The 23,361-nt window shown below is 37.7% G+C and overlaps 9 protein-coding genes across 9 annotated transcripts in view; 4 read left to right on the top strand and 5 right to left on the bottom strand.

Moving 5' to 3' along the window:
• The first annotated feature begins 1,743 nt into the window (after positions 1-1,743).
• On the top strand, positions 1,744-2,849 carry LOC100640619 (phenazine biosynthesis-like domain-containing protein). Its single transcript, XM_011405313.2, has 3 exons — positions 1,744-1,926; positions 2,048-2,577; positions 2,628-2,849. Exons 1-3 carry the CDS (start codon positions 1,769-1,771, stop codon positions 2,804-2,806), a joined length of 867 nt encoding a protein of 288 aa, XP_011403615.1. The 5' UTR covers positions 1,744-1,768; the 3' UTR covers positions 2,807-2,849.
• Positions 2,778-4,984, bottom strand: LOC100632748 (uncharacterized). The gene is made up of 10 exons (XM_003386189.2): positions 4,813-4,984; positions 4,682-4,746; positions 4,560-4,617; positions 4,395-4,467; positions 4,227-4,340; positions 3,669-3,844; positions 3,533-3,597; positions 3,200-3,257; positions 3,062-3,134; positions 2,778-3,007 (listed from the first exon to the last, which is right to left on the bottom strand). Exons 1-10 carry the CDS (start codon positions 4,915-4,917, stop codon positions 2,901-2,903), a joined length of 894 nt encoding a protein of 297 aa, XP_003386237.2. The 5' UTR covers positions 4,918-4,984; the 3' UTR covers positions 2,778-2,900.
• A 37-nt stretch (positions 4,985-5,021) lies between these two features.
• Positions 5,022-8,610, bottom strand: LOC100640492 (E3 UFM1-protein ligase 1-like). Its single transcript, XM_011405312.2, has 15 exons — positions 8,331-8,610; positions 8,202-8,230; positions 8,062-8,159; positions 7,884-7,998; positions 7,597-7,786; positions 7,236-7,379; positions 6,932-7,116; positions 6,708-6,875; positions 6,431-6,604; positions 6,307-6,383; positions 6,093-6,256; positions 5,875-6,005; positions 5,750-5,830; positions 5,582-5,673; positions 5,022-5,519 (listed from the first exon to the last, which is right to left on the bottom strand). Exons 1-15 carry the CDS (start codon positions 8,548-8,550, stop codon positions 5,033-5,035), a joined length of 2,355 nt encoding a protein of 784 aa, XP_011403614.1. The 5' UTR covers positions 8,551-8,610; the 3' UTR covers positions 5,022-5,032.
• Positions 8,611-8,634: 24 nt separating this feature from the next.
• LOC100640365 (probable U3 small nucleolar RNA-associated protein 11) lies at positions 8,635-9,461 on the bottom strand. The gene has a single exon (XM_003386165.2). The coding sequence runs from the start codon at positions 9,449-9,451 to the stop codon at positions 8,687-8,689; it is 765 nt and encodes a 254-aa protein (XP_003386213.1). The 5' UTR covers positions 9,452-9,461; the 3' UTR covers positions 8,635-8,686.
• A 10-nt stretch (positions 9,462-9,471) lies between these two features.
• Positions 9,472-10,612, bottom strand: LOC100640240 (small integral membrane protein 7-like). The gene is made up of 4 exons (XM_003386164.3): positions 10,543-10,612; positions 10,452-10,493; positions 9,618-9,761; positions 9,472-9,562 (listed from the first exon to the last, which is right to left on the bottom strand). Exons 1-4 carry the CDS (start codon positions 10,566-10,568, stop codon positions 9,547-9,549), a joined length of 228 nt encoding a protein of 75 aa, XP_003386212.1. The 5' UTR covers positions 10,569-10,612; the 3' UTR covers positions 9,472-9,546.
• Positions 10,613-10,621: 9 nt separating this feature from the next.
• On the top strand, positions 10,622-12,537 carry LOC100640113 (RNA 3'-terminal phosphate cyclase-like). The gene is made up of 10 exons (XM_019995810.1): positions 10,622-10,799; positions 10,854-10,979; positions 11,054-11,172; positions 11,227-11,350; positions 11,403-11,461; positions 11,574-11,715; positions 11,783-11,919; positions 11,963-12,116; positions 12,161-12,265; positions 12,353-12,537. Exons 1-10 carry the CDS (start codon positions 10,644-10,646, stop codon positions 12,431-12,433), a joined length of 1,203 nt encoding a protein of 400 aa, XP_019851369.1. The 5' UTR covers positions 10,622-10,643; the 3' UTR covers positions 12,434-12,537.
• Positions 12,538-13,733: 1,196 nt separating this feature from the next.
• Positions 13,734-18,581, top strand: LOC105312565 (uncharacterized). Its single transcript, XM_011405309.1, has one exon. It carries the CDS (start codon positions 13,734-13,736, stop codon positions 18,579-18,581), a length of 4,848 nt encoding a protein of 1,615 aa, XP_011403611.1.
• A 296-nt stretch (positions 18,582-18,877) lies between these two features.
• Positions 18,878-21,377, bottom strand: LOC100639986 (quinone oxidoreductase-like protein 1). Its single transcript, XM_019995806.1, has 13 exons — positions 21,240-21,377; positions 21,042-21,119; positions 20,913-20,985; positions 20,816-20,860; positions 20,633-20,701; positions 20,436-20,569; positions 20,324-20,371; positions 20,217-20,280; positions 20,058-20,153; positions 19,738-19,928; positions 19,491-19,596; positions 19,117-19,162; positions 18,878-19,064 (listed from the first exon to the last, which is right to left on the bottom strand). The coding sequence occupies exons 1-13, from the start codon at positions 21,312-21,314 to the stop codon at positions 18,953-18,955; spliced, it is 1,137 nt and encodes a 378-aa protein (XP_019851365.1). The 5' UTR covers positions 21,315-21,377; the 3' UTR covers positions 18,878-18,952.
• A 48-nt stretch (positions 21,378-21,425) lies between these two features.
• The window catches only part of LOC100639859 (histone-binding protein RBBP7-like), a 6,165-nt gene continuing 4,229 nt past the window's right edge, over positions 21,426-23,361 (top strand). The window contains exons 1-6 of the mRNA XM_019995803.1: positions 21,426-21,561; positions 21,794-21,938; positions 21,983-22,036; positions 23,046-23,140; positions 23,195-23,270; positions 23,333-23,359. Of these exons, the coding sequence (XP_019851362.1) occupies positions 21,531-21,561; positions 21,794-21,938; positions 21,983-22,036; positions 23,046-23,140; positions 23,195-23,270; positions 23,333-23,359 (428 nt within the window). The 5' untranslated portion in view covers positions 21,426-21,530. The remainder of the gene's footprint in view (positions 21,562-21,793; positions 21,939-21,982; positions 22,037-23,045; positions 23,141-23,194; positions 23,271-23,332; positions 23,360-23,361) is intronic.

Here is a 23,361-nt window from a genome sequence, read left to right as displayed (position 1 = left end):
GAAATAGGCTATTATGAGGATTGTAGGGATAAAACTCAGGCAGTATTGAACAATAAATACATCATTTCTAGCACCATAGCTCAGTATTGTGAGATGGTACTGGTACAAGACACTGGAGTTGATGACCAGTATGAGCAAGAAGACAAAGGCATCTAGCCTGTTGTGAGCCATCTGCTTATATGGACGTACCATGACTGTTATTCCAAGGGCAATTATAATTAATATTTGCTGTATAATCAGCTGCGAAAGATAATCCATTGAGAAAATTGAAACAGCAAAGAGACTTGATCGAAGGACAAAGTACCAGCCAGCGTACCAGCGACAGTCGTGCATCCCAAATGAAAACCTCCACAGCTTAATTTTTGAGCAGACGTCTTCAGATTTCTTGCCGTTCCTAAGATCTCTTTGAAATGGAGTGAGAATGCATTTGTCAAGAAATTTGTCCAAATACGACAGGATGTGACCACATTTGATTGAAGGCTTGCTAGTTTGCTCTTTTTTAAGATCATATCTCAAAAAGATAAGAGAGAATGGGAATATAATAATAACAGCAATGAGGAAGACTATAGCAAGCCAGGCATACTTCCAGAGTGTCCTGCTTCCAGGATAAGACAGTGGTCCTTCATAATATAGAACACTATTGACTACTGTCCCATTTATATCGTACAGATTAGTGGGTGTTAGGAGATAAAATGTAATGATGTTAAATTTTGTGAAGGACAGTAGTATGCAGGAGGACACTATAGTTTGAATAGAATTGTCCCTGTTAAAACGGACAGCTTTCTGTAGCCAAGGAAGTCTCCCGAAACATTTACACGGGTTAATGATATGGATCACGAGATCTTCTGAAAGACCCAAACGTCGAAGGCCTTTTCCGATTGAGTTAGAAATTTTGTCTAAGCTCTTGGCAATGACTACTAACACAATGACTGGTGATAGGGCCATCAGTGCCACTGTGTATTTTAATGACAGCATTTGAACCATTGTCATGTCCTCATGTAAGCACAAGTTGCTTCCAAAAAACATTAAGTCAAGTTTCCAAAATGAATTTACAGTTTGATAAGCATAGGATAAATGTTCCGTCAAATTATTTGTTGGTATGGCTTCATAAATGTTTAGGTTCAGTGTCGTTGATGTCATTTGGCCAAAAAATATCAGCGGATTAAGAGCACCAGAAACAAGCGAGAAATCAAAAAGGTAAATAAACAGTAGAAAAATTGTGAGGATGAGAACGTTTAGCGGAAAGTACAAACGCTCTCCTTTAGTTGTTTTTCCACATTTAACACATTCGTATCGATAAGAGTTGATAGCAAAAGAATAACCTTTTTTGCAGGAAGAACAAAGCATCGATGATTGGTTACGGTTTCGATCACACTGATTATCTAAATCAATTTTGATCAGGTGACCTATTTTGTAGTTCTGAAAATTGCAGAAAGCGCAAAATCCCAGCACAGTTATGGTTTTATTTCCAATATCATAGGGACCAGCCCAATATCCTCTTTGCACCATTGTTACATGGTCGGTTTCATTACATCTGGCTCTATTCCCAAAGCATTCTTGTCCAAGAGCCTCCAGATTGTCATTTTCTGGTTCCAGAGACTGTGTGACAGACCAACAGGATAGGAAGACAGCAGCAACAAAAAAATTCATAGCGACTTTCCCGACTTATTAGCTTGCACTGGAGTTGCTTGCGTGGCTTGCGACCTTGTGTAATCTGTCATGTGGTTAGATCTCTATCTAAAGGCTAGCCGGCCCCTCCTTGTGGAAAATGGAGGTCTTCACAGTTGATTCATTCTCTTGTTCTCCCTTTTCTGGAAATCCAGCAGGAGTGTGCATCCTTGAGACTGGAAGAGAGCCACTGTCTGACGATCTAATGCAAAAGATTGCAGCTGAAATGAATCTCTCAGAGACAGCTTTTGTACAACCGTTAGTCTATCCTATGGTCTAGCCATGCACATAAACATCATCTCGATAATTTTAATTACATATATAATGCTATGCTGAACCTGTCATCAATTTAAATAAAGCATTAATTTTTTTACTGTAGATTATCCAATAAAGAACCTGTTTCTGTTGCTTCTACCTTTTCATTAAAATGGTTCACACCAATTTGTGAGGTCGATCTCTGTGGTCATGGAACATTGGCTACAGCAGCAGTCATTTTTCAAATGTATGATAACAGCAACACTGAGCTGTCTTTTTCAACTCTTAGTGGAGAATTGAAAGCTATTCACAACAAAGAAGATAAGACAATATCACTGGATTTCCCATTATCTTTGCCTACACAAGAGAGCATGACTGAACACAGCAATATCATAAAACTAGTTGCTGATAAGCTGAGGGTGATTGATTGCCAATTCTCACCATCTACAAAGAAACTGTTGCTACGCTTATCCGATGAAACTACTCGCAGTCAATTGGAATCATTAGCTGTTCCTGACAGCCCCGGACTACTAGCCATAGACCAGACTAAAGTAAAAGGAGTTATTGTAACACTAAAGTCTACTGAGTCTGACTATGATTTCTACTCAAGGTACTTTGCTCCATGGGTAGGCATAGCTGAAGACCCTGTCACAGGTATGGCATAGTATATACACCAATTCCTTATGCAGTGTATTATTTCATAGGGTCAGCACACACTGTACTGGGGCCTTATTGGGGAAAGGTATTGAACAAGAAGATATTGAGGGCTAGACAGTGTTCTCCACGCGGTGGGGACATAATAGTAGGAGTGAATGAAGAGACTGGACGAGTGTCACTAACTGGGAGTGCCTGTATTGTTTTTAAAGGGAAACTAAATATATAACTTTTTTTCTACAAATAATAGTTTTTGTATAGTCCTAAATAAATGAAGGCTAGCTATAGCACCGAAAATGCATATATGCTTTGTTTTACTCTTCTCAACATGAAGTAATGCCTAAACGACTGACTCCATTAGCCACAGTGCATCCAAGTAGAGTAAGTAAACCAAACACTCCAAACCCACCAAGATTACGTTTACTTGGATCTACAAAGAGACCATACTTACAGTGAAATTACTATCATTATTTTATTGATTAACCTCCAGTGTAATATCCATGAGCATAGGCTATCCTGCCTGCTATCCACACCATGCCTGCTGCTGCACTTACCCTCTGTGAAGAAAGAAAGAGAGTGGTGATTTAATATTAACAATTATTATTATTATATGAGGCCTTACAGGATATTTGTCTCCTCCAGCAAATAAAACAAACAAAAAAACAGGATACATTTCAACCCTATAAAATACAATGTAATAACATCTATAACATAATTGATGGATAGATATGAATAGGGAAAAGCTATGAAGGTGTGGTCACTAGTCAGACCTAGCTAGGCATCAACCAACTTGCAAAGGTTTTAAAAGTCTTTGAAGTTCACATAGAAGTGTCAATGAGGTACAGGTATTAGGTTCAATGCTTTATTTTTAGCCTCCACATCCCACTCTACAATATGATCTAGCCACACCTACTAGAACCACATATCGCTACCATAGATATTAGAGACTACGTACATGTTCATGTAAGCTCTCTGGTAGCAGTTAAACTCTACACAGTCAGCACTGTACTGATCCGGGAGCTACAGTATAGACAGTGTGTTGTGAGAAAAAAAAACAAAAATCATTCTATGAGCTGAAAACTATGACTAACTGGGATCTTGTGCTTCCTTCTAGCCATTCCAACTTTAACAGAGAGATAAGCATGAAGAACCACACTACAGGCTCCGGTGAGGATCACATATCCAAAAGGGTCTCCCTTTGGCAAACTAAGCTTTCCACCCATCTTGAATTGTTCACTTACAATTAAAGTTATGTAACTATCTAACCACACATAAGTAAAATTTTTTCAGTCAAACAAAGTTACAACCAATCCTGCTTGTAGCAATCAGCAAAGATCTATAGTAGCATCAAGAAGCCAACGTATGACAAAACTCCTTTCATACGATAACGATTCTTGCAAAAATTAAACTAATTCATTTTCATGTAGATTAACATTAACTTTACCAGCAAGATATTTTTTAAACATAAGGACAACAAATTAAAACCAAAGGAATTCATTTTTACACCCTCTAGAATCCGCCTAGTCTCAACTAGCCAGCCTAATAATAGAATCCCACCCACACATAGGTCAGATATCTAGTGACAAAAATTTTTTATCTTTGTTCTCTAAAATACTCAGCATTTTCTAATGAAAGATCTAATCGTTTTTAATCAAAAAAGTTAGAAAGAAACCCAATCCTTGTTACAGCATTCAGCAAGGTGCAGACTAGCAGTGTCAAGAGGCCTATGTATGAAATGGCTCCTCTCATACGTTTCTCAGGATCTGAAACAAAAATTCACATAATGAGAATACTTCATAATTTTATAAAAGCCTTACCGCCAGTGTAGTATCCATGAGCATACAAAACCCTACCAGCTATCCAGATCATGCCTGCTCCAGCACTAATCAGCTAAAAACAAACAATTCATTAATTAGTATAATATGTGCATTTACAGTAACATGTAAGTACTAATTTTTATTATAAATTAGATGGTTACTCACTGGAAACTTGTTGCCAGCAGCAAAAAGGAGCATAAGAAAGATGGGTATATTTTCAACACTATGTATATATTAATAATGGAAAGGTGTGAACAACTTCTTTCAAACCTTGTTAAGCTACTCACGTGTTCATGTAGGCTCTTTGGTAGCAGTTGAACTCTTTCTTAGTGTCACTGTACTGGTCTGGCAGCTACAATCAATGTATTATAGTGATATTTAGATCTCTCAAAGTAAAACAAAGTTATTTGAAGCTTACTGGTACTCCATGCTTCCTTCTTGCCCTTCCAACGTTAACAGCAAGATACATGTGCAGAATAGCAGTGCAAAGGCCAGTAAGGATAACAAAACCAAAGGAATCCATTTTTACACTCTGCAGATCAAAGGAATCTCGATCTCAACCAGGACCCCGCCTGCAAAATTAATAAATTTCGCAGGTATTATATAAACCATATAGATGACAGTTGCTTCATAATTTTTTATTTTTTTAAATTAAACACTAAATCCTTCAATTGTCCCATTTTCAAATCTAGCTGCTCCCTGATGCTACCACCAGCAGCAGGGGCATCACCAACAGGAACACCTCCTTTATCATCGCTGGATTCAGAGACTTTTTCTTTACTCTGATCAATAGACTCTGCCTCCTCTTCAAAGAGATTGCTGTCAATCTCTAACTTGCTCTTGTCCTCATTCTCGTCTCCTTCCCCTTCAGACTGTGAAGCAGTACTCTTCTTCAAATCCAGTACAACTAGTGATTGATATGTATCAAGTATCGCAAAGTCATTCGATGTCATGTGACTCCTTAGCAATGATATGACACGAGGTATCAGACGACCAGGAACATGGAGGAGGCAGCCGGTATGTGCTTGAAAGAGGAGGAGAGTGACAAGGTGCAGTGACATGGCAGGGTCTTGTTCATCTTTGAGGTTAGCCTTTAGCTCTTCAACATGATTGATAATGACTTGTCTATTTTAAAAATGGAGGAAAGGAAGAAAAAAAGGTAAACCAGCAGCTTTATAATGAGTTACTTTTCTTTCTTTTTGTCTAGTTTCTTTAGCATCACACCACAGGATTCTGTATCGCATAAAGCTTCAAAAGATGAGACAAACACAGCAACTTCCTACACAATGAAAGCAATAATACCCAGTCACTTCAAATCTAACAAAAGATGATGTACACAATCAAATCATTGAGACCTTTTCAGAGAGACTAGAGTTAACAGCTTGTGCTAATTTCCTCACAGCATCTGGTAGCTTACCAACAAGCTTAGTTCTCTCCTAAAACACATAACAGAAAGTAGCCTCAACTCTCCTTATAATACTTTATTAAATGCTCCTTCATCTTCTGGTACAGTTATCTTATAATCCTGTGCAATGTATCTCAGCAATTGGTTAGTTAAGTCAGTGCAAATAGTATGAAGCAAATACTTTGATAACTGAACCTTTGTGTCACCTACATAAAGAATTTTTCTAGTAGTAAATGGTATCTTAATGAAATAGAGTATCCAAATGCATGGACTACAATGATAATGCAAAATACCTTCAAATACTTCTATTCCTTTTTCAAAAAGCCTGAGCCTGTTCCAGAGTTGCTGGAGTCTCTCTTGGAGCTCAGAGTGTCTCTTTCGCTGACTGCCTGCCTCTCCCTCGGCTCTCTGTGCTAGCATTGAGCGAGCTTCTGACTCAAATCTTTCCTGAAGTGGCCTAATGTGTAAAACAATACAATCATTTGAATGGCTAATATCCAGTTATACCTGTACAATAAATTAGAGATAGTCTCAGCAAAACTTTGAGGAGTCTGTTCAAATTTTTCTAAAATTGTCTCTGCAATCTATAATTACAAGAAAACATTGATGATTGAGAAGTGAATATTTTTACTTTCTCTTTTGACATAAAAATTATTTCCCAAGAGTCGTCTCCCTCATCACGCTTTGCTTTCCCTTTCTTTCCTTTCCCTCCTTTCTTCCCCCCTCCTCCTCCTCCTACTGCTCCTCCATCTTTCTTACTCTCTTGTGAAACTTGTCTTAAAAACGAGCCACTAGTAGCTGCAGCCTGCATGATAATAGCACCATTATAAAAAGAGGAAAATGCTAATGGTTATTCAATAGGACTAAAAAGGAATTATTTTTGATAACATCTTTGTAGCATACATTACCTTTGCTGCTTTTTCTTCTATCAGAGATTTAAAGATATCAAGGCAATTCCGCACAAAGTCTTGATGAGATAATATTGTCTCAGAGATCAAAAACCGCTCTTCATTGCTGTACAGCCTCTGAAGGAGTAGCTCTCCATCTTCATCAGTACAAGGAGATGGGAGTACAGACTAACAAAGGGAAATCAAAAATCTCTCAAAACCACATTTTGGCATATAAAACATACCATGATGTCAATCCATTGTGACTGTGATACTACAGTGTCCTCAACATTAGCTTCTATCTCACTGATAACGCTCTGGCCAATACAGCAAGACTTGAGCATCATTAGATCACCAGTTCTATCCTTGTAGCGTGTCTTTATGTAGACCTGAGGTGACTCTATACCCATCCTTACAAGAGCATCATATTCTGAAGAAAAATATCTTTAATTTAGTGCTTTTTCCCTCAATCTCTCTTTCTTGCTAAAGTCTTATTCTCTCCCAATCTCCTCCCTTTCATTCCACTATTATGGCTCTTACTCTTCTTACCAAGGTATCCATTATCATCGAGGAACCTGTCCACCCATTGGTTCTGCATCTGTGAATAAACTGCTGGTATGAATATAGCTCTCATCCCGCGGCCGTGGACACTCCCGGACAGATCCCCACTGGATATCAGCTCATTTAAAGTCGCTGGAAAAAATAATAACAATTTTAGCAGAATCACACAATTATAAAGTATTACAATAAAAATGAAAGCAGGTAGTGGTTTCTTAACATGATACTAATGAGCAGCTGCCAATTTTTACCATTATAGTGAATAGAAAGCAAGTGGTTCATTCATTAGAGTAGTACAATAGAGAATATAATTATGGTAGTGCAATGTACATGAGTGCAGTCAGTGACTAACAGTGGAACAATCTCTCGTGGTATTTTCCTTCAGTTACTAGTGCTGGTATGGGAGTAGGCTGTGTCATGGCTGAGAATAATCCTCTTAGTCTTGAGCGATGTCTTGAAACGTAGGACTCTGTATAAAGTAGGCCACTACCACTCTTATCAAGCTGGCCATTAATGAGAGTACTCAAGGAGTCTTCAACACACTGTGAGAAGAAGAGAGAGACTTCTCAAATACTATTGTAACAAGTGACTTGGTTGCAAAAGTGCATTCTCCATTATATTATATTGAAATTATTTTACTTTTGTGATGAAGTAGAGGGGGAGGCTAAATGTACTACTCAAGTCAGAGAGCGACACGAAACCGTTTTGAAGTAGCATCTCATTTATTTCAGTACAAAGAGCAACTTTATATGAACTACATAATTATTATTTAGATCATAATATAATAAATGAAGCTACTGTAAAGCAATAAGCTCACCTTGTGATTACCTCTCCAGGTATTCTCTCAAAGGATTCGTCATATCTCACAATGTTATCAACTCCTCTATTAATGTGATTGATATCAACATTTAGTATCTAATAACGAATCAATAATGACACGAATTAGGATTGTCTCACTTGCTGTAGTTCTATAACTTCAATTCGACCTGTAAGAGAACAGTAACGACACACTTAAAACAATAACTCAATGAAATATGCAATGTACAATTTAATTTTAATTTAACAATAATAATAATAATAATCCACCTTTATTTGCTTCTATTTCATTTCTTATTTCCTTCTCCAAGTGTTCCTGTACAATGAATTCCTTCCCATCAGTTGTGTAGAGTAAGCTAATGAGTTTTAGTTCAGTTAGTTTCTTGACTATCTCAACACAGTTGACCTCTGAGAGTCTAAAGGCAGTACTAGCACTCTGGACTCGCTCTAGTTCCGCTTGAAGCCTCCGTACCTCGTTCCAATCACTCATATTGGGAAGAACTTTTGTATTCTTTCACAAACTCTACACATGCATTGCAAATAGAGTCCCTGCCCATGGCCCAGCCCAAGTACATCCGGTTTAAAAACCAATTTTTATTATTATTTTCAAGTAAAAGAATGATTATCTATCTTTTTCTTTCTGGTAGCCATTTATAGATGGTTCGTCCTCCTCCTCTTTCCTTTACTCTCTTCTCTTTCTTATTGAGGAGGTGTTTCTGTAGTTGCATTCTTTCGCTTAACATCTTTAGCTCTTGGCAACGCTTGAGTCTACTCTCCAGCTCTTTGTATCTTCCTTCAGCATCAGGTGCATCTCCAGGGATTGGCTCTTTTCTCGACCTCTTTCTAACTCGTATCGATAAATCCTTAAATTGAAAGTCATCATCATCGTCGTCGTCCATGTCGTCTTCTCCTGCAGTACTAGTCTCATTTTCTCTGCTCTCTAATTCTTCTTCGCTGTCTGCCTCGTCTTCATCATCGACAAATATCAAGTGTGTGTTGTGCTTCTCTCTCTCCTCAGTTTGATGGAGGGATGCTCTCAGTCGATCGATCTTTGATTTCTCTGTGCTTAGTTTCAGTTGGACGTATTTCAGGTCTTGAGTTTTCATGATTTTGAGTTGTTCCTCTGTATAGGATTCTTCCTCTTGCTGTATCACGTGACGACCGTCTTGAAGCTTAGTTTTGATCATTTTGTAGTAGAACTCATCTTTATTCCTGTTCCTTGCCTTCTCGTGTAGTCGCTTCAGTTCAGCTGCTTTCTTCTTAAAAGAGGCTGCCCTCTCCACATAATCCTTGTGTTTCTCTAACAGACCGAGGTGCTTCCTTTCTGATGGCTGCCCTCGCTCTCTGTAACGTTTCTGACCACTTTTATTTCTCTTCTTGAAGGAAGACATAGTCAGAAAAATTAAAAGCACGTGTCAGCTCCACCCACAGGGTGTGGCTATAATTAATTAATCAACTTGATAAAATTGAATGTCACATTATGTCTTTAACCACTGAAAAACCTATAAATGAAGTTTTATAATCAAAGGTATTTGTAAATTTATCATAGCTACTTACAGAAACATGCACACAATGATGAAGATATTCCACATTGCAATGAATACACGAAAGTATCTTAAATTGTACAGGAACTCCCTCACTCTTTCCCCCACGCCATTAGAACTGTCATCATCATCAAATGAAACTGATTTCTGCTTCTTCCTATTAATTATCATAATAAAATGACTGATCAGAGTTTAAATTACAGTGCTTATGGCTGCAAATGTCACCATTTAACTCTGAGCATAACTCTCTTACTCTCAAGGACTTTAAATAAACAAATCCAAGATCTTTGACTTGACCCAGTTTTTTTAGCAACTTAAAAAAATTCATAAAAAATCCAAATTCAATCGGAATCAGCTCAAACTTTCTACGCAACATAAGTACATGTATATGCATCAGATAAAAATATAAAAATGAAGAATTCTCTCCTAGCCATTTTTGACAAAATTTGGACAAACACCCTGTACTATAATAGTACAGGGACTTTGGCTCAATTTTGGAACAACTTTGAAAATTAGTAAAAAATCCAAATTCGATCGGAATTAGCTCTAACTTTCTACACAACATAAGTACGTGTATATGCATCAGATAAAAATATAAAAATGAAAAATTCTCTCCTAGCCATTTTTGACAAAATTTCCTGTACTATAGTACAGGGAATTTGGCTCAGTTTTGGAGCAACTTTGAAAATTTGTAAAAAATCTAATTTTGATCGAAATCAACTCAAACTTTCTATGCAACATAAGTAAAATTTTTTGATAAAATACTTTGTATGATAATATTATAATCAATAATAAACTATAGAGCACACAATAAATGATAATTCAATTGTCTTGCTTTAAAGCTTACAATTTGAAATTGAGAACAGCTCCTGCATTAATCAGCAGAGTACTAAAAATATAATAAAATCAGTGACATTTACTTATTCTTAGTTTCTTACCAGAAAATAATCAATTCTGATATCATTGTATTTCCGCCATTTTATACACGACCACACCCTTTGTAGCCCCGCCCTAATTGATCATTACCACCCACGTAAACATGGCTGCAAGCAGAGGTACAAGCTCAAGAGGAGCAGGAGGAACTAGTGGAGGAAAAAAGAAGAGAGCCTGGAAAACTGCAGAACAAGAAGATGCAAAAATTCCTCATTTAGTATTAGGAGATATCACTGAAATAGACGGATCAGTCAAAGAAGGAGTCAGCCTGAATAATAATAAATTTAAAGCTTATCATCATCATCATCATCTCTAGGGAGGGCAGATACTTCGTATATCAATTGCTCTCAGCTGCTTATTAAGAAAGAACGTCCACATTTCAAATATACGTGCTGGACGGAGCACGCCTGGTCTCCGCCCTCAGCATCTTACAGGATTACAGGTTCATCTACATCGTGTACATGTACATGCATGTATTGATAAAGGGTGAGGCTGATGAATATTGCTATTCTGTAGTTGGTTGCAAGGATATGTAATGGGAGACTGGTAGGGGGTTCCCCAGGTAGTACAGAGGTGTATTTCTATCCTGAAGCTGTTCAAGGTGGAAGACATGTAGCTGATGTGAAAACAGCCGGGTAAGAGAAATAAAGAAAACGTTTTACCCTAGATATTATTTCTATTACATAAAGGAGTATTTGCCTGTTGCTTCAGATTGCTTTGCCGTGCTTGTTGTTTGCTAAGGAGAGATCAGAGCTCTTGCTAAGAGGCGGTACTGACGTTGATATGGCCCCACCCATTAATTACACTCTAAAGGTAACCCCCCTTTTTACTTATTGCTAAAATTTTGACTCTTTATTACCTGCAGGTATTCAAACCACTCGCCGAAGCTATGGGAGTTCATTTTGAGTGCACCATCAACCAGAGGTACATCAAACATTGTAGAGCATGTCTCGCTAGGATAAATTATGATCAACAGTAATGTAGCTTTGATTATTTTAGAGTGCATTTTGATTATTAGTGATGTTAACTACTTTAGAGGGTTCTTTCCAAAGGGTCGTGGTGAGGTTTTGATAACATTGGACCCAGTTCATCACCTGAAACCAATCACATTGTTAGACAGAGGAGACATTAATGGGATTACAATAGAAGCATTCACTGCTGGACTGGTTCATCGTAAAGTTAGTAAAAGGATGGACTAAGAGCCTGTTAATTGTATGGATATGAGTTATTAGTCTTTTGCATTAGGTGTCTCATGAAATGATTGCAGCTGCCAAGTTTATTTTAGAAAAGAATATCTCACTAGCTACCCTTCCCTCTGGAATTAAGACAGACCCAAAACACCTAACAGAGCAAGAAGCATTTGGTAATGGTTCGGGCATCATGTGAGCTTCTTGTAATACTTTATAATGATGATACTATTTATAGCTCGGTGGTCACTACAACCAGTGGCTGTGTATTTGGATCTGCTTACAATGGAAGCAAGACTGAGTCGGCTGATAGGTGTGGTCAGAGAGTAGGGGAGGAGCTAGTGAAGGTTTTATCAGGAGAGGCTTGTGTGGACGATTATATGCAAGATCAAGTGAGGGAGGATAATAATTAATTTATTGCTGTCTTGTGTTATAGTTAATTATCTTGATGGCATTAGCTAAAGGTTGTTCAAGAATTAAGACAGGCCCTCTCACTTTGCACACAGAGACAGCAATACACATAGTGGAGACACTGACTGATGTAAGTTGTGAACTAACACTGCAGGCTTACTTCTCACTTCTCCCTACAACTCAAATCTTTCTTTCTTTTGTCTTTTCTTATTATTAGGTAAGGTTTCACGTGTTAAGAAATGATGGTAGTCCTGATACTTGTCTCATTGAATGTGATGGATTGGGTCTTGAGTCTTAAGTACTGTGAGAGGTGTACTAATATAATAATTGTGTTTTTATGTACTCTATATAATAATATTGTAATTGTGATTAATATTCTTATTTCAATAATTTCATACACTACTTTGTCCTCATGCATTTCATGTGTTGCTAGCGTATTGTGTACACTCTATGCAGACTTTGTTTCCACTACATACTCTCTTGTGTTTATGCTCACTGTATTGCTGCTACAATGCCCTTTTCTTTCCTAACAAAGCTTCTTTGTCTATATCGCTGCTACAATACGCTTTTCTTTCCTAACAAAGCTTTGTTGTCTATAGGAGCTTTTTGTTGCTAAAATTACAATTTTGCTAATCAAGAGCTTGTTTCATTTTATTGTTATCATGTTATTTTGTTGCTTTGCCATCAATTGTGTGTTATATCATTTATGAATTATTTAATGATTGGCCTACTTTGGCCTACTAAGACTTACACTCTGTTCATGGCTATTACCATGAACTAAGATAATGGTAAACATTATCTTAGACCGTTTAGTAGTGTTGATTATTACATTATAAACTTATACTTATATCTTCAATCTTACAGTACAATAGTAAATTCTAATTTTCTAACATGAAAGTTTATTTTCTTGCTTACATTAGTATTACCTACATTAGTATAATGCATACAAGAGCTGCAGCACGAGCATGTGATAAGCTCATGTATATGTTGACTGTCTTGTTATAGTGTAAGAGCATTGTTTTCATCCCATGCTTAAACATGTAGTAAGAAATGAACACATGCACTCCTCAATGCACACAATGGAGCATTGTCACCATTGTTTGAAAGGAGTTGCATGTGATAAGCTCGTGCAGAGAGTGAAGCTATGGCAAGACAAGAAGAGAAAACATTATATCTTCAATAATCATTAAAAATAATGTCTGCCTAAATGTGGCGGAGCATGAATGTCAACCATTAGCAATATATTTAGTAATGCATGATTTTAGTCAAATGTTGTCATTTTTGTGTTTAACACATATGCCAATAGCACTTTGAGTATTAGGAAATGTTGATGGTGCAGTTGGAATTTCAATAATTGTTACTTTAACTAACTAGCAAAGGTTGATTGCTCATATAGTCTGGTCACTCCCTTTGCAGGTGCCACTCTTCATTGTTTATTGTACATGTACTATCCTTCCACTTCCAATTCCTTTTCCTGTTCTATCATCCTATATAAGGCACCAATACCCTCACCAGACACCAGCAGCCTTACCTATCTGGCTATAGGTTGTAAACTCTTGTTATATATTCAAGAGTATTGGCCATTGGAAGAGCATAGCATGTTCTCTCAGGCTTACAACAATGCAAATTGCTTGCTGGGGAAGCCAGACCCTCAAACTGGGACCTTCTCGATGGTGCAAGATTTCGGCTCGCTCGAGGCAAATTCAGGATTAGGCCCTAGCTATAAATTCTCAATGGGATTCAGCACACTCGGTACACTCAATGGTGGGAACAGGACAGGGATGGGGTGTGGGTTTGGTCTCAAATGTGGCAGCTACAGTGCTAGTTCAGGCACCCTCACACTCAATGGTGGGGATTCGTACAAAGTCCTTTTTGCAGGGACAGGCAAATGGGTCCTTAGCCACAAAGCACAGGATATCACTGTCGAGTCAAATGGCATAGATGAGGCCTATATCTATCATAAGAACGGTGACGTTGAGTTTTTCAAGTCTGATTTTGACACAGGCAATACTGATATGTATCTCTCACGCTATACGAAGGCTGATGGTCGGTACCTTGAATTCTCTTATATGTATTACACTAGCTACTATCGTTTGACTGGAGTTAGGGACAGTGACAACGAGCTTGCTGCCATTACTTATGATAGTGATAACCTCACTAAAGTCACTGTGTATCCATCGTCCTCGACCGAGAAGCAGGAATATACTCTCAATTTCAATGCTGATGGTACACTGTGGGCCCTTGAGACGCCTACTGGTACTATCAATATTGAGTACAAACCAATCCAGGAGTACAAATCACATCTTTTTATGTACCCAATCTCTAAAATCACATATCCCACTGGTGCCATTGAAGAAGCAGAATATATTGATAATGGATTGGCATTGCCTCCAGACGCTCAAATTGGTTTCATGCCTGCTCTCTCGTCCCACACCAAAACCCTTGCAAGCAATCAGCCAGCTATTACAACAAGCTACACTTATGATCCTAATGATTATAACTACTGGGGCAGCCTCTCTGGTATGAGCTGGACTGACAATTATGACGGGCTCTTTAGTCTAGACTGGGCATATCGCTACACATCAACAGCCACCTGTGGATCAAAGAAGACCGTTACCACATACAACAAGTTCCATCAGACCGTCGAAACCGTTGAGACTAACGGGAATGATAATGTCACAAAGACGACCACTTATGGTTACTATTGCGACGAGAATGTTCCACTGGATGACCAGGAGACACGGTATGAGATACAAAAGTCAAAGACGATGGTCATCCAAGATGCAACTGGAGCTCAAAGGACGTTTACTCAAACAACAGATTACGATGATTATGGCAATCTTCTTTGTCAAACGGAGCCAAACGGAACCAGTACAGTCTATGAGTACTACGATGCAGGAGGGGAAGATGGCTGCCCAGCCACTCCAAAAGGATTGGTAGGTTTCAAAAAATCTGAGACCCTGAAACCCAATGATGGAACTGCAGGTAAAACAAAGACCTACAGATACAAGCTAATCCCAGCAGTTGATGGTAACACTAGCAGGTGCATTGTAACCGATACAATGAGCTGCAATGGTAACACATTTGTTGTTGCTTACTTTGATAGCAGCAACCCCAAGGCCCAATGTCAGCCAAAGAGTCAAACCATCACTATTGGTGGGAAAGCATCAACAAAGCAATTTGAGTATACGTTTGATGCAAATGGCTACACCATCAAGGAGACCATGACGGGATATGATGGCAATTCCTACAGCAATTCCTCTACCTTAGCACTATTCAGTGGTAAGACACTGCAAGAAGTAGATCGGGTGGGTCTTGTTACAAATTATACTTACGGTTCTGATGGGCGAGTATCCAAGATAGTTACCAGTGCCTCGACCGATTATGAAAGCTACACTGATTATACTTACACGCAAAAACCCAATGGAAGCATTGGGACACTGGTCACTCAAAAAACCAGCACAGGTCAAGTCACGAATATTTATTACAATGGAGATGACAAAGAGCTCAGCACTGAGAAACAAGATAGTTCTGGCAATATGAGAAAGTCGAGCGATACATCATACGATGATCAAGGGCGAGAGGTCACAGAAACCAATTACGATTACACTATCAGTGATCAAGGTATCGAGAGCACTTACACTGATAGTGTTACCAAGGTGTATGGCTATTGGGGAGAGATTGTTGAGGAACAGCACAATGGAGGAGCCACTGGGATAGATAGGTACACTTTTGATCCGGTTAACTTGCAGAGGAAGCATGAGGTTTTGACGTCTAGTAAAGGTAGTTCAGTCTCTGGGCCAGTACTAACAACCTATGATCTGTTTGGGAATGAGGTACAAATTGATGTACTCACTCTCTCTGGTGGCGTCTATTCTACAACTAAGAAGACATATGATGGCTTTGGTTTGTTATCTTCTATAACAACACCAATGTCAGCCACTGCTTCTACTAAATATGATGTCTATGAGCGTCCAATTGAAGCTACACATTTTGACGGTACAGTTATATCAATGGAATATCCTGACTTCACTATCAAGCGGCTGATGTCTTCAGTGAAGTTAGCCTCATCTGGTTATGTTTTGGGCCAGCATGAGTATGATAGTTTACTCCGTTTGACCAGTCGCACTGTTGGTGATGTTAAGACCAAGTTCAGTTATGAAGGTGCTTACTCTAAACCTTCCCAGTTGGTCAACGGGCTAGGACAAACAGTCCTCTTTGATTATATACCTGAACTGGGCCTGCAGACTGCCAAAGAAGCCACTTTTTCCAAAGAGGTAGCTATTGGAGACTTTGGCAATTCCTCAAAGGTGTCTGAAAAGACATTCACTTATGCCAAATCATCCACTCCTGAAGGTTTTCTAGGTCGTCTTGTCTCTGCCTCTTCTCCTGGTACTGGACATACTAATAAATACACCAGCCAAGGATTCGTTAAATCCTCTACTCAAACCGTTGGAAGTCTCACGAAAACCGTCACCAACTCTAAAGTTACATTCAAAGGAAAGCCCCTCAATTATTCATTTGATAATCGCTCTCTGACTGTCTCGTATGATAAATTTGGCCGTACTGTTACTGAAACAGATGGAGAATTTACAGTCGATACAGGGTATGATGGTGTCAATCGTGTAGCAAGTCTGACAGTTAAGAAAAGTGGCTCTGTAGCCAGTAAGACTGTTATGACCTATGATGATTATTCTCGTGAAGCATCACGCACTATCACATCAGGGGGTAAGACGATTGTGATAAGTCAGGAATACGACTTGGAAAGCAAAGTAACAAAGAGGAAGACTACAATTGATTCTTCTTCTACTCTCACTGAAGACTTCACGTATGATGTGAAGAAGAGGCTAAGCACATACACAGCCACCACTTCAGACAGTGCATTGCTGCCTCGTAATGAACATGACCAAGCATTCAAGTCACAGTCTTTTACTTATGATGAGCTTAATAACATCAAAACTCTTATCACAAAGTTTCCAAATGGAGATTCAGACACTGCCACTTACACGTATGATTCGTCTAAGAGATTTCAGTTGAAGCAAGTGAGTCATTCACTTATCAAAGGGAGGAATGCTTACCCAGGTAAAGTTGCCTTCACTTATGATGCTGCTGGTAATGTCCTTACAGTTGGTGACACCAGTTTCACTTATACTATTTCTGGTCGGATGCGCTCCAAAGGCAGCACCACTTATACTTACGATGCTTTTGATAGGCTCGTTCAGAGTGGTGACACTGCTCAGTTCTACTATGGCCTTAAAGTCATTCAGGAGGTCACAAGTTCTACTGTTAATGATTTCATACTTCATGGCAAAACTGTTGTTGCCCAGGTTTCAGGTGGAAAGACAAAAATATTTGGTCACAATTCCCAGTCTTCTATTGTTTCAGTGACCGAAGGCTCAACAACAGCTGCCACCACATACGGCCCATTTGGTACTGGTAATAATGGAGCACGTGTTGGTTTTAATGGAGAATTAAAAGATATTTCTGATCCAAACCTTTATCCACTGGGCAATGGGACGCGTAATTTTATGCCAGGTTTTGGCAGGTTTTCTTCCTCTGATACATTGTATATGACCACCAGTGAGATTAATCCTTATGCTTATTGTAATGCTGATCCTGTGAATGCTTCTGATCCTAGTGGCCACTCACTAGGATGGAATATATTTGGGTTGATTTCTGGTATAGTAGGGCTTATTATGGCAATTTTTACTGGTGGGTCATCTATTGTAGTAGCTATGGGAATTATTGGTGGTATTTCTGCTATTACCTCTGCTTCATTGGGTTTTGCAGCAGATGCTGAGGCTGCTAAAGGTAATGATGACTTAGCCGCTACTCTTGGTAATGTTTCGTTTGGTATCGGAATGTTGGGATTCATATTGTCCTTAGGTGCTACAGCAGGATCTGTTGGTAAAGTTGCAAAAGTACGGTCTATATTTAAATCAAGTAAATTGAAAGGTAAAAATTTTTTGAAGTTTATGGATGACAATGATGCCATCAGTTTTAAGACCAGCCACTCCATCAGGTTCCGTCCGAAGTCAGGTTCAGGTAATATCACTAACTACAGGGAGCTCAAAGTGGGTCCTGATGGTGTCTTTAGGGGCAAAAAATACCCAAGTTTCAAGACGAGAGCAGGAGGAAAGTTCAAGACAACCCAAGCCCCAATTGTTAAAGCAGATCTTTTCACATCTTCGGGTAATCTAAGATCTCTTCCAAGCCTTTTATTTAAAACGGGATCCCATTTTGACATAGTTCATTTCACTTGGCAAAATGTCCCTGGTACAGCTTACAGTTTGTACTCTTTCTTTGCTCCGAGTAGTTCTGATGAAGAGCCTACTCCAAGCAGTGATGTGTCTGTTGAAGCAGCCCTTATTTCTGCTCATGGTATTCCAACCAATTCTAAATCATTTTATGATGACAGCAGCGATGAGGAGGAGGACAAAGATTGAACTATTATAATTACTACATTAGCTAGAGTCAAATCCAAATATTTTTGTTAGATGCTTTTAGGACTTTGGATTTGTTTAGTTATAGGAGTTTCAAAGTATTTTAGGCCTTTATTTTTTGATATTATACTTTGAAATGTTTTTGGTTGATTAAAAAAACAATGAACTCTTTCATTTACTTAGTGATACTATTACATTGCAGCGAGCAGCTTTCTCTCAGTAATAATTAATTAATATGCTGAGTCTTGGTCTACAATGTGATGGTAAGGCATTTAATAGCACTCACAACTTCTGTGACATGCATTTAAAAAGCTTTTGCTATTTCTTTAAAATTTATTACAATAAAATAGCACAGTATAGAATAATTGTGTGTCTTATGTTGCATGAGATGCGTCAGTCGTCATGATAATCCGTCCTTGCTGAGCTCCTAACTTCACAATTTCATGACTAACTTGAGACAGACTAACCATATACTGTACAAGTGGCCTAAACAATGCACTGTCTTTTAGTGGCATGAACATACAGACTAGGATATTACCTTAGTTTCCCTTCTTTTAGTTTAGTGACAGCATCAGTTAAAATCCCTATTCATTGGAGATTTGAGTCAAAGGAATTAACAGTTAGTAATGGATAGAAATTGTAGACTAATAATTCATGCTTAGCTACTACTAGTCTATTATTATTATTATTATTATTATTATTATTATTATTATTATTATTATTATTATTATTAAATATTAATAAGAGAGAAAAGGGCAACAAAAAGAGAGGAAATATATAGAAAGGAGAAGAGGGAGAACCTGAGAGAAAGACAAAAAAGGAACAAAATAAACAAAATTTAGATAGACCCATCCACCTTATTATTATTATTATTATTATTATTATTATTATCATGTAAAAAGAGGAGGATACGTATGTATGTTCCTTGCTGAGAGCCAGAGAGACTCCAAACTGGCTCAAACAAAAAGTGAATACTGCATCCTTTGAGATAGAGTAGCCTTGTTTCTGGAGCATCAAGCTACAAAGAACAACCATACAATAATGATAGTACTTCAAAAATACTATATCTTGTCATGGATGAGTTATTTATTTATTCCACTTATTAAAAAACTTAGAAAAAGCACTGCCCTCTGAGCTTTCAGTGCTCTATTACGCGTACTTGTAATTCAGGGCACGATGTAATCCATTGGCCTTGAGTCGCTAGCATGTTTATTATTAGCTGCTTGGTGGGGAGGTCGTGAGTGGGAGTGGGTTTGGTCTCGTATTCGTGTCGTATAAGTGAGTGTCTCAATTGATCTTTGACTGATTGTGACATCACGTCATAATCAGCTAATGAATAGCCAGGATGAACTAGAAGAGAGAGAGAGAAAAAAGAAGAGAAAAGAATGAGTGAGTTCAAGTTCAAGAGAGAATAAAATGGAAGGAGAATGTAGAGCACACATTTATTTATGTATTAATTATTTATTGGCCTATAGGTACCTCCATTATCAATGATACAGTTGACTCCAAGACCTTTTGTTTCCTGCTTACAAATATCAAGGAGCTCCTTTACATTGACAAGATTAAGTATCTTATCTAAAATAGTTAAGTATAGCATTATAACCACTGCACTGCATGACAATGATGATATCAACTAACAGAGTGATGGATATAAAGTAGCTAGTTTCTCAGCCTCATCAGCATTCCTGACAACAGCTATGACCTATTTATCATGAAATTTAGGTAAAATATTTAAATTTTAATACTTTAATTTGTAAGATCTCACAAAGACCAATAATTGCCAAACCGTTAGACTACAATGCAATGACAGAGAAGATTATTATTATTATCGTATTAAGTATAATGGTCTTTACTTACTGAATATGCAGAGAAGAGAAGGAGTGTCGAGTTAGGCTGAAGCTTAACTTTACACTCAAGGCAAGTGTAAGCTCTCAGTGCTGGGATCAATATGGCAGCTGCATCAGTGTGAGACACGCCAAATGGTTTCTTAACTATAAAAGTAAGAAAATAGATTATAATAATATAAAGATTTATATAAAAGTACTGATACTTACTTAAACAGAATTCTGGTACAACACAATACTCGGCACAACCAGGGCACTCTGTATCAATGGGTAAAATCCCTATTCAACAGAAAAGGGCAGAATACATAATGAATAGAGCAGAGAAATATACAAGAAAAATCATTCAATACAAAATGCTTTATTAGTATTATTAAATAAAATGTATATACATACCACAGACTTGGTCAGTGATACCAATCAGCGATACTGATTCACCAACTGTTGAAATGACAATTATACTCATTAATTTCGTACAATTTATTTGTATAACCTTTCGTTACGATTCCAGATATTTCATAACCGACTGGAAATTGCTCTAAATCTCCACTCAAGTCTCTAAGTGCCTAAAAACATAATTCATAAAATCAATTTCCTAAGGCCAAACTGTTGACGGTCATACTTGTACGTCAATCCTTGAAAGAGCGCATGCTTTGATTTGAACCATGACATCAGTAGGAGCTAGCTCAGGCAATATGACCTGTAATGGGAGACAATAGTACAGGCAGTATTATAAAATATTCCCTTGAAATTTAAAGCAGTAAACACTCAGCCAAGCAGTAAACACTGATTTGTAGATTTACACTGACTAGTAACTTACATGCTCCTCTAGTCTTGGTTCTAGTCTCCTTTCTCCCTCACTGGTTGAAACATAAGTTAGATATATGCCTCTCATTTTCCTCTAGCTATACCACCTAAAATGGTTGGGCGGGGCTCAAGATGGCTGTTGGAGATAGGCGTGGCTCGAGAGTTGCTTGGGCAATACCGTATAAGACCTAATTGTTTGTGTTTGAAAATTTTTAAATCTGCATCGACACAGCTCCTCCCCACGTGCGCCATTTTTAGTACTTCCAGATAAAGGCAGATATAGTACTTTAAAACTCTTCTTAGAATGTCTGTAGTTCCTACTACATCCGAGGGAAGTGAGTGAATTTTTTGCTTCAATTTATTGACCAAAATATATTAATAATGAAGTTCATTTATTTAAAGGGGCGTGGTATTTTGATATATAATAATTTATTTTGGCGGGAAATACTGCTTAGTACCTAATAATTTGGGACGTTAGAAATTTAGAATAGGTTGTTCAAATTGTCTCACATTTACGTTGTTCAAAAATTTGAATGGTAAATTTTAAAATTTTTATTTGTGATTTAGCATTTGATGAGGTTGCAGAAGAGAGGGTCATTAACGAAGAATATAAAATATGGAAAAAGAACACTCCGTTTCTCTACGACCTTGTCATGACACACGCACTAGAGTGGCCTAGCCTTACCGTACAATGGCTACCAAGCATTCAAAAGTAAGTATAGAGAGTCTTAATATCACGGAGTGTCATTTGTGTAGACCTGAAGGTAAAGATTTCACCGTTCAGAAGCTACTGCTAGGAACACATACCAGGTATATATACATTTACATGTACAGTCTGTTTGTGATTAGACATAGGCTCAGTTTGTTGGTCTCATTACAAACTGAGAGGATTCCCTCTTAGCCATTTTTAATAAAACACCCTGTACTATAGTACAGGGACTTTGGCCTGATTTTTTAGCAACTTAAAAAATTCATAAAAAATCCAATTTTGATCGGAATTAACTTAAACTTGCTACACAACATAAGGACGTGCATATGTATTAGAAAAAATTGTAAAAATGAAGAATTCTCTCCTAGTCATTTTTGGTAAATTTGACCACACCCCTGTACTATAGTACAGGGACTTTGGCCTGATTTTTTAGCAACTTTAAAAATTCATAAAAAATCCAATTTTGATCGGAATCAACTCAAACTTGCTACACAACATAAAGACATGTATATGTATCAGAAAAAATTTTTTAAATGAAGAATTCTCTTCTAGTCATTTTTGGTAAAATTTGGTCACACCCCTGTACTATAGTACAGGGACTTTGGCCTGATTTTTGAGCAACTTTAAAAATTCATAAAAAATCCAATTTTGATTGGAATTAACTCAAACTTGCTACACAACATAAGGACATGTATATGTATCAGAAAAAATTATAAAAATGAAGAATTCTCTCCTAGTCATTTTTGATAAAATTTGGCCACACCCCTGTACTATTATAGTACAGGGACTTTGGCCTGATTTTTGAGCTACTTTAAAAATTCATAAAAAATCCAATTTTGATCGGAATCAACTCAAACTTGCTACACAACATAAGGGCATGTATATCTATCATAAAAAAATTATAAAAATGAAGAATTCTTTTCTAGCCATTTTTGGCGAAATTTGGTTGAAGTCCCTTTACTATAGTACAGGGACTTTGGCCTGATTTTTGAGTAACTTTAAAAATCCACAACAAATCCAATTTTGATCGGAATCAGCTCAAACATTTTAGATAACATACGAACGTGCATATGTATCAGAAAATATTGTTTTCTCTTGTTCCCTCTTTAGTTCCGATGAACAGAATCATGTGGTTATTGCTAATGTCAAGCTACCCAATGAAGATGCACAGGTTGATGCCAGCAGATACGACAGTGACAGAGGAGGTATGGTTTAAACTGTAGTAAGAGGGATCACTATTACAATATTTAATCCTTCAGAGTATGGCGGGTTTGGATCAGTTGCTGGTAAGATTGAGATTGAAGTCAAAATAAATCACGAAGGAGAAGTAAACAGGTGCAACTGCTGTGTCCCCTATACACTTACACAATTATTATTATTATTATTATTATTAATAGGGCTCGTTATATGCCACAAAGCCCTTTCA

Source organism: Amphimedon queenslandica, unplaced genomic scaffold (genome assembly GCF_000090795.2).
Source record: "Amphimedon queenslandica unplaced genomic scaffold, v1.1 AMPQUscaffold_13433, whole genome shotgun sequence".
In the NCBI taxonomy this organism is placed as follows: Eukaryota; Metazoa; Porifera; class Demospongiae; order Haplosclerida; family Niphatidae; genus Amphimedon; species Amphimedon queenslandica.
This window is presented reverse-complemented; position numbering and strand designations above follow the sequence as displayed.

Bases quoted from the DNA above. Each gene is read 5' to 3' on its own strand.
- LOC100640113 (XM_019995810.1), top strand. From the start codon at position 10,644: ATGGCTGCAAGCAGAGGTACAAGCTCAAGAGGAGCAGGAGGAACTAGT. The intron at 12,117-12,160 runs GTGAGGGAGGAT...CTTGTGTTATAG, and splicing joins ACGATTATATGCAAGATCAA to TTAATTATCTTGATGGCATT. The intron at 12,266-12,352 runs GTAAGTTGTGAA...TCTTATTATTAG, and splicing joins TAGTGGAGACACTGACTGAT to GTAAGGTTTCACGTGTTAAG.
- LOC100640240 (XM_003386164.3), bottom strand. From the start codon at position 10,568: ATGATATCAGAATTGATTATTTTCTG. The intron at 10,494-10,542 runs GTAAGAAACTAA...TTATATTTTTAG, and splicing joins TCAGAATTGATTATTTTCTG to TACTCTGCTGATTAATGCAG. The intron at 9,762-10,451 runs GTAAGCTTTAAA...GATAATTAATAG, and splicing joins GCTGTTCTCAATTTCAAATT to GAAGAAGCAGAAATCAGTTT.
- LOC100640619 (XM_011405313.2), top strand. From the start codon at position 1,769: ATGGAGGTCTTCACAGTTGATTCATTCTCTTGTTCTCCCTTTTCTGGA. The intron at 1,927-2,047 runs GTTAGTCTATCC...TTTTTACTGTAG, and splicing joins GAGACAGCTTTTGTACAACC to ATTATCCAATAAAGAACCTG. The intron at 2,578-2,627 runs GTATGGCATAGT...ATTATTTCATAG, and splicing joins AGCTGAAGACCCTGTCACAG to GGTCAGCACACACTGTACTG.
- LOC100640492 (XM_011405312.2), bottom strand. From the start codon at position 8,550: ATGAGTGATTGGAACGAGGTACGGAGGCTTCAAGCGGAACTAGAGCGA. The intron at 8,160-8,201 runs GTGAGACAATCC...ATTCGTTATTAG, and splicing joins AAGTTATAGAACTACAGCAA to ATACTAAATGTTGATATCAA. The intron at 5,674-5,749 runs GTCTCAATGATT...TTCATTGTGTAG, and splicing joins ACTCTAGTCTCTCTGAAAAG to GAAGTTGCTGTGTTTGTCTC.
- LOC100632748 (XM_003386189.2), bottom strand. From the start codon at position 4,917: ATGGATTCCTTTGGTTTTGTTATCCTTACTGGCCTTTGCACTGCTATT. The intron at 4,618-4,681 runs GTGAGTAGCTTA...ATATATACATAG, and splicing joins CAAAGAGCCTACATGAACAC to TGTTGAAAATATACCCATCT. The intron at 3,135-3,199 runs GTAAGGCCTCAT...CTTTCTTCACAG, and splicing joins CTGGAGGAGACAAATATCCT to AGGGTAAGTGCAGCAGCAGG.
- LOC105312565 (XM_011405309.1), top strand. From the start codon at position 13,734: ATGTTCTCTCAGGCTTACAACAATGCAAATTGCTTGCTGGGGAAGCCA.
- LOC100640365 (XM_003386165.2), bottom strand. From the start codon at position 9,451: ATGTCTTCCTTCAAGAAGAGAAATAAAAGTGGTCAGAAACGTTACAGA.
- LOC100639986 (XM_019995806.1), bottom strand. From the start codon at position 21,314: ATGAGAGGCATATATCTAACTTATGTTTCAACCAGTGAGGGAGAAAGG. The intron at 20,281-20,323 runs GTATTAAAATTT...CATGATAAATAG, and splicing joins GTGAGATCTTACAAATTAAA to GTCATAGCTGTTGTCAGGAA. The intron at 19,065-19,116 runs GTAATATCCTAG...TGCATTGTTTAG, and splicing joins CTAAAAGAAGGGAAACTAAG to GCCACTTGTACAGTATATGG.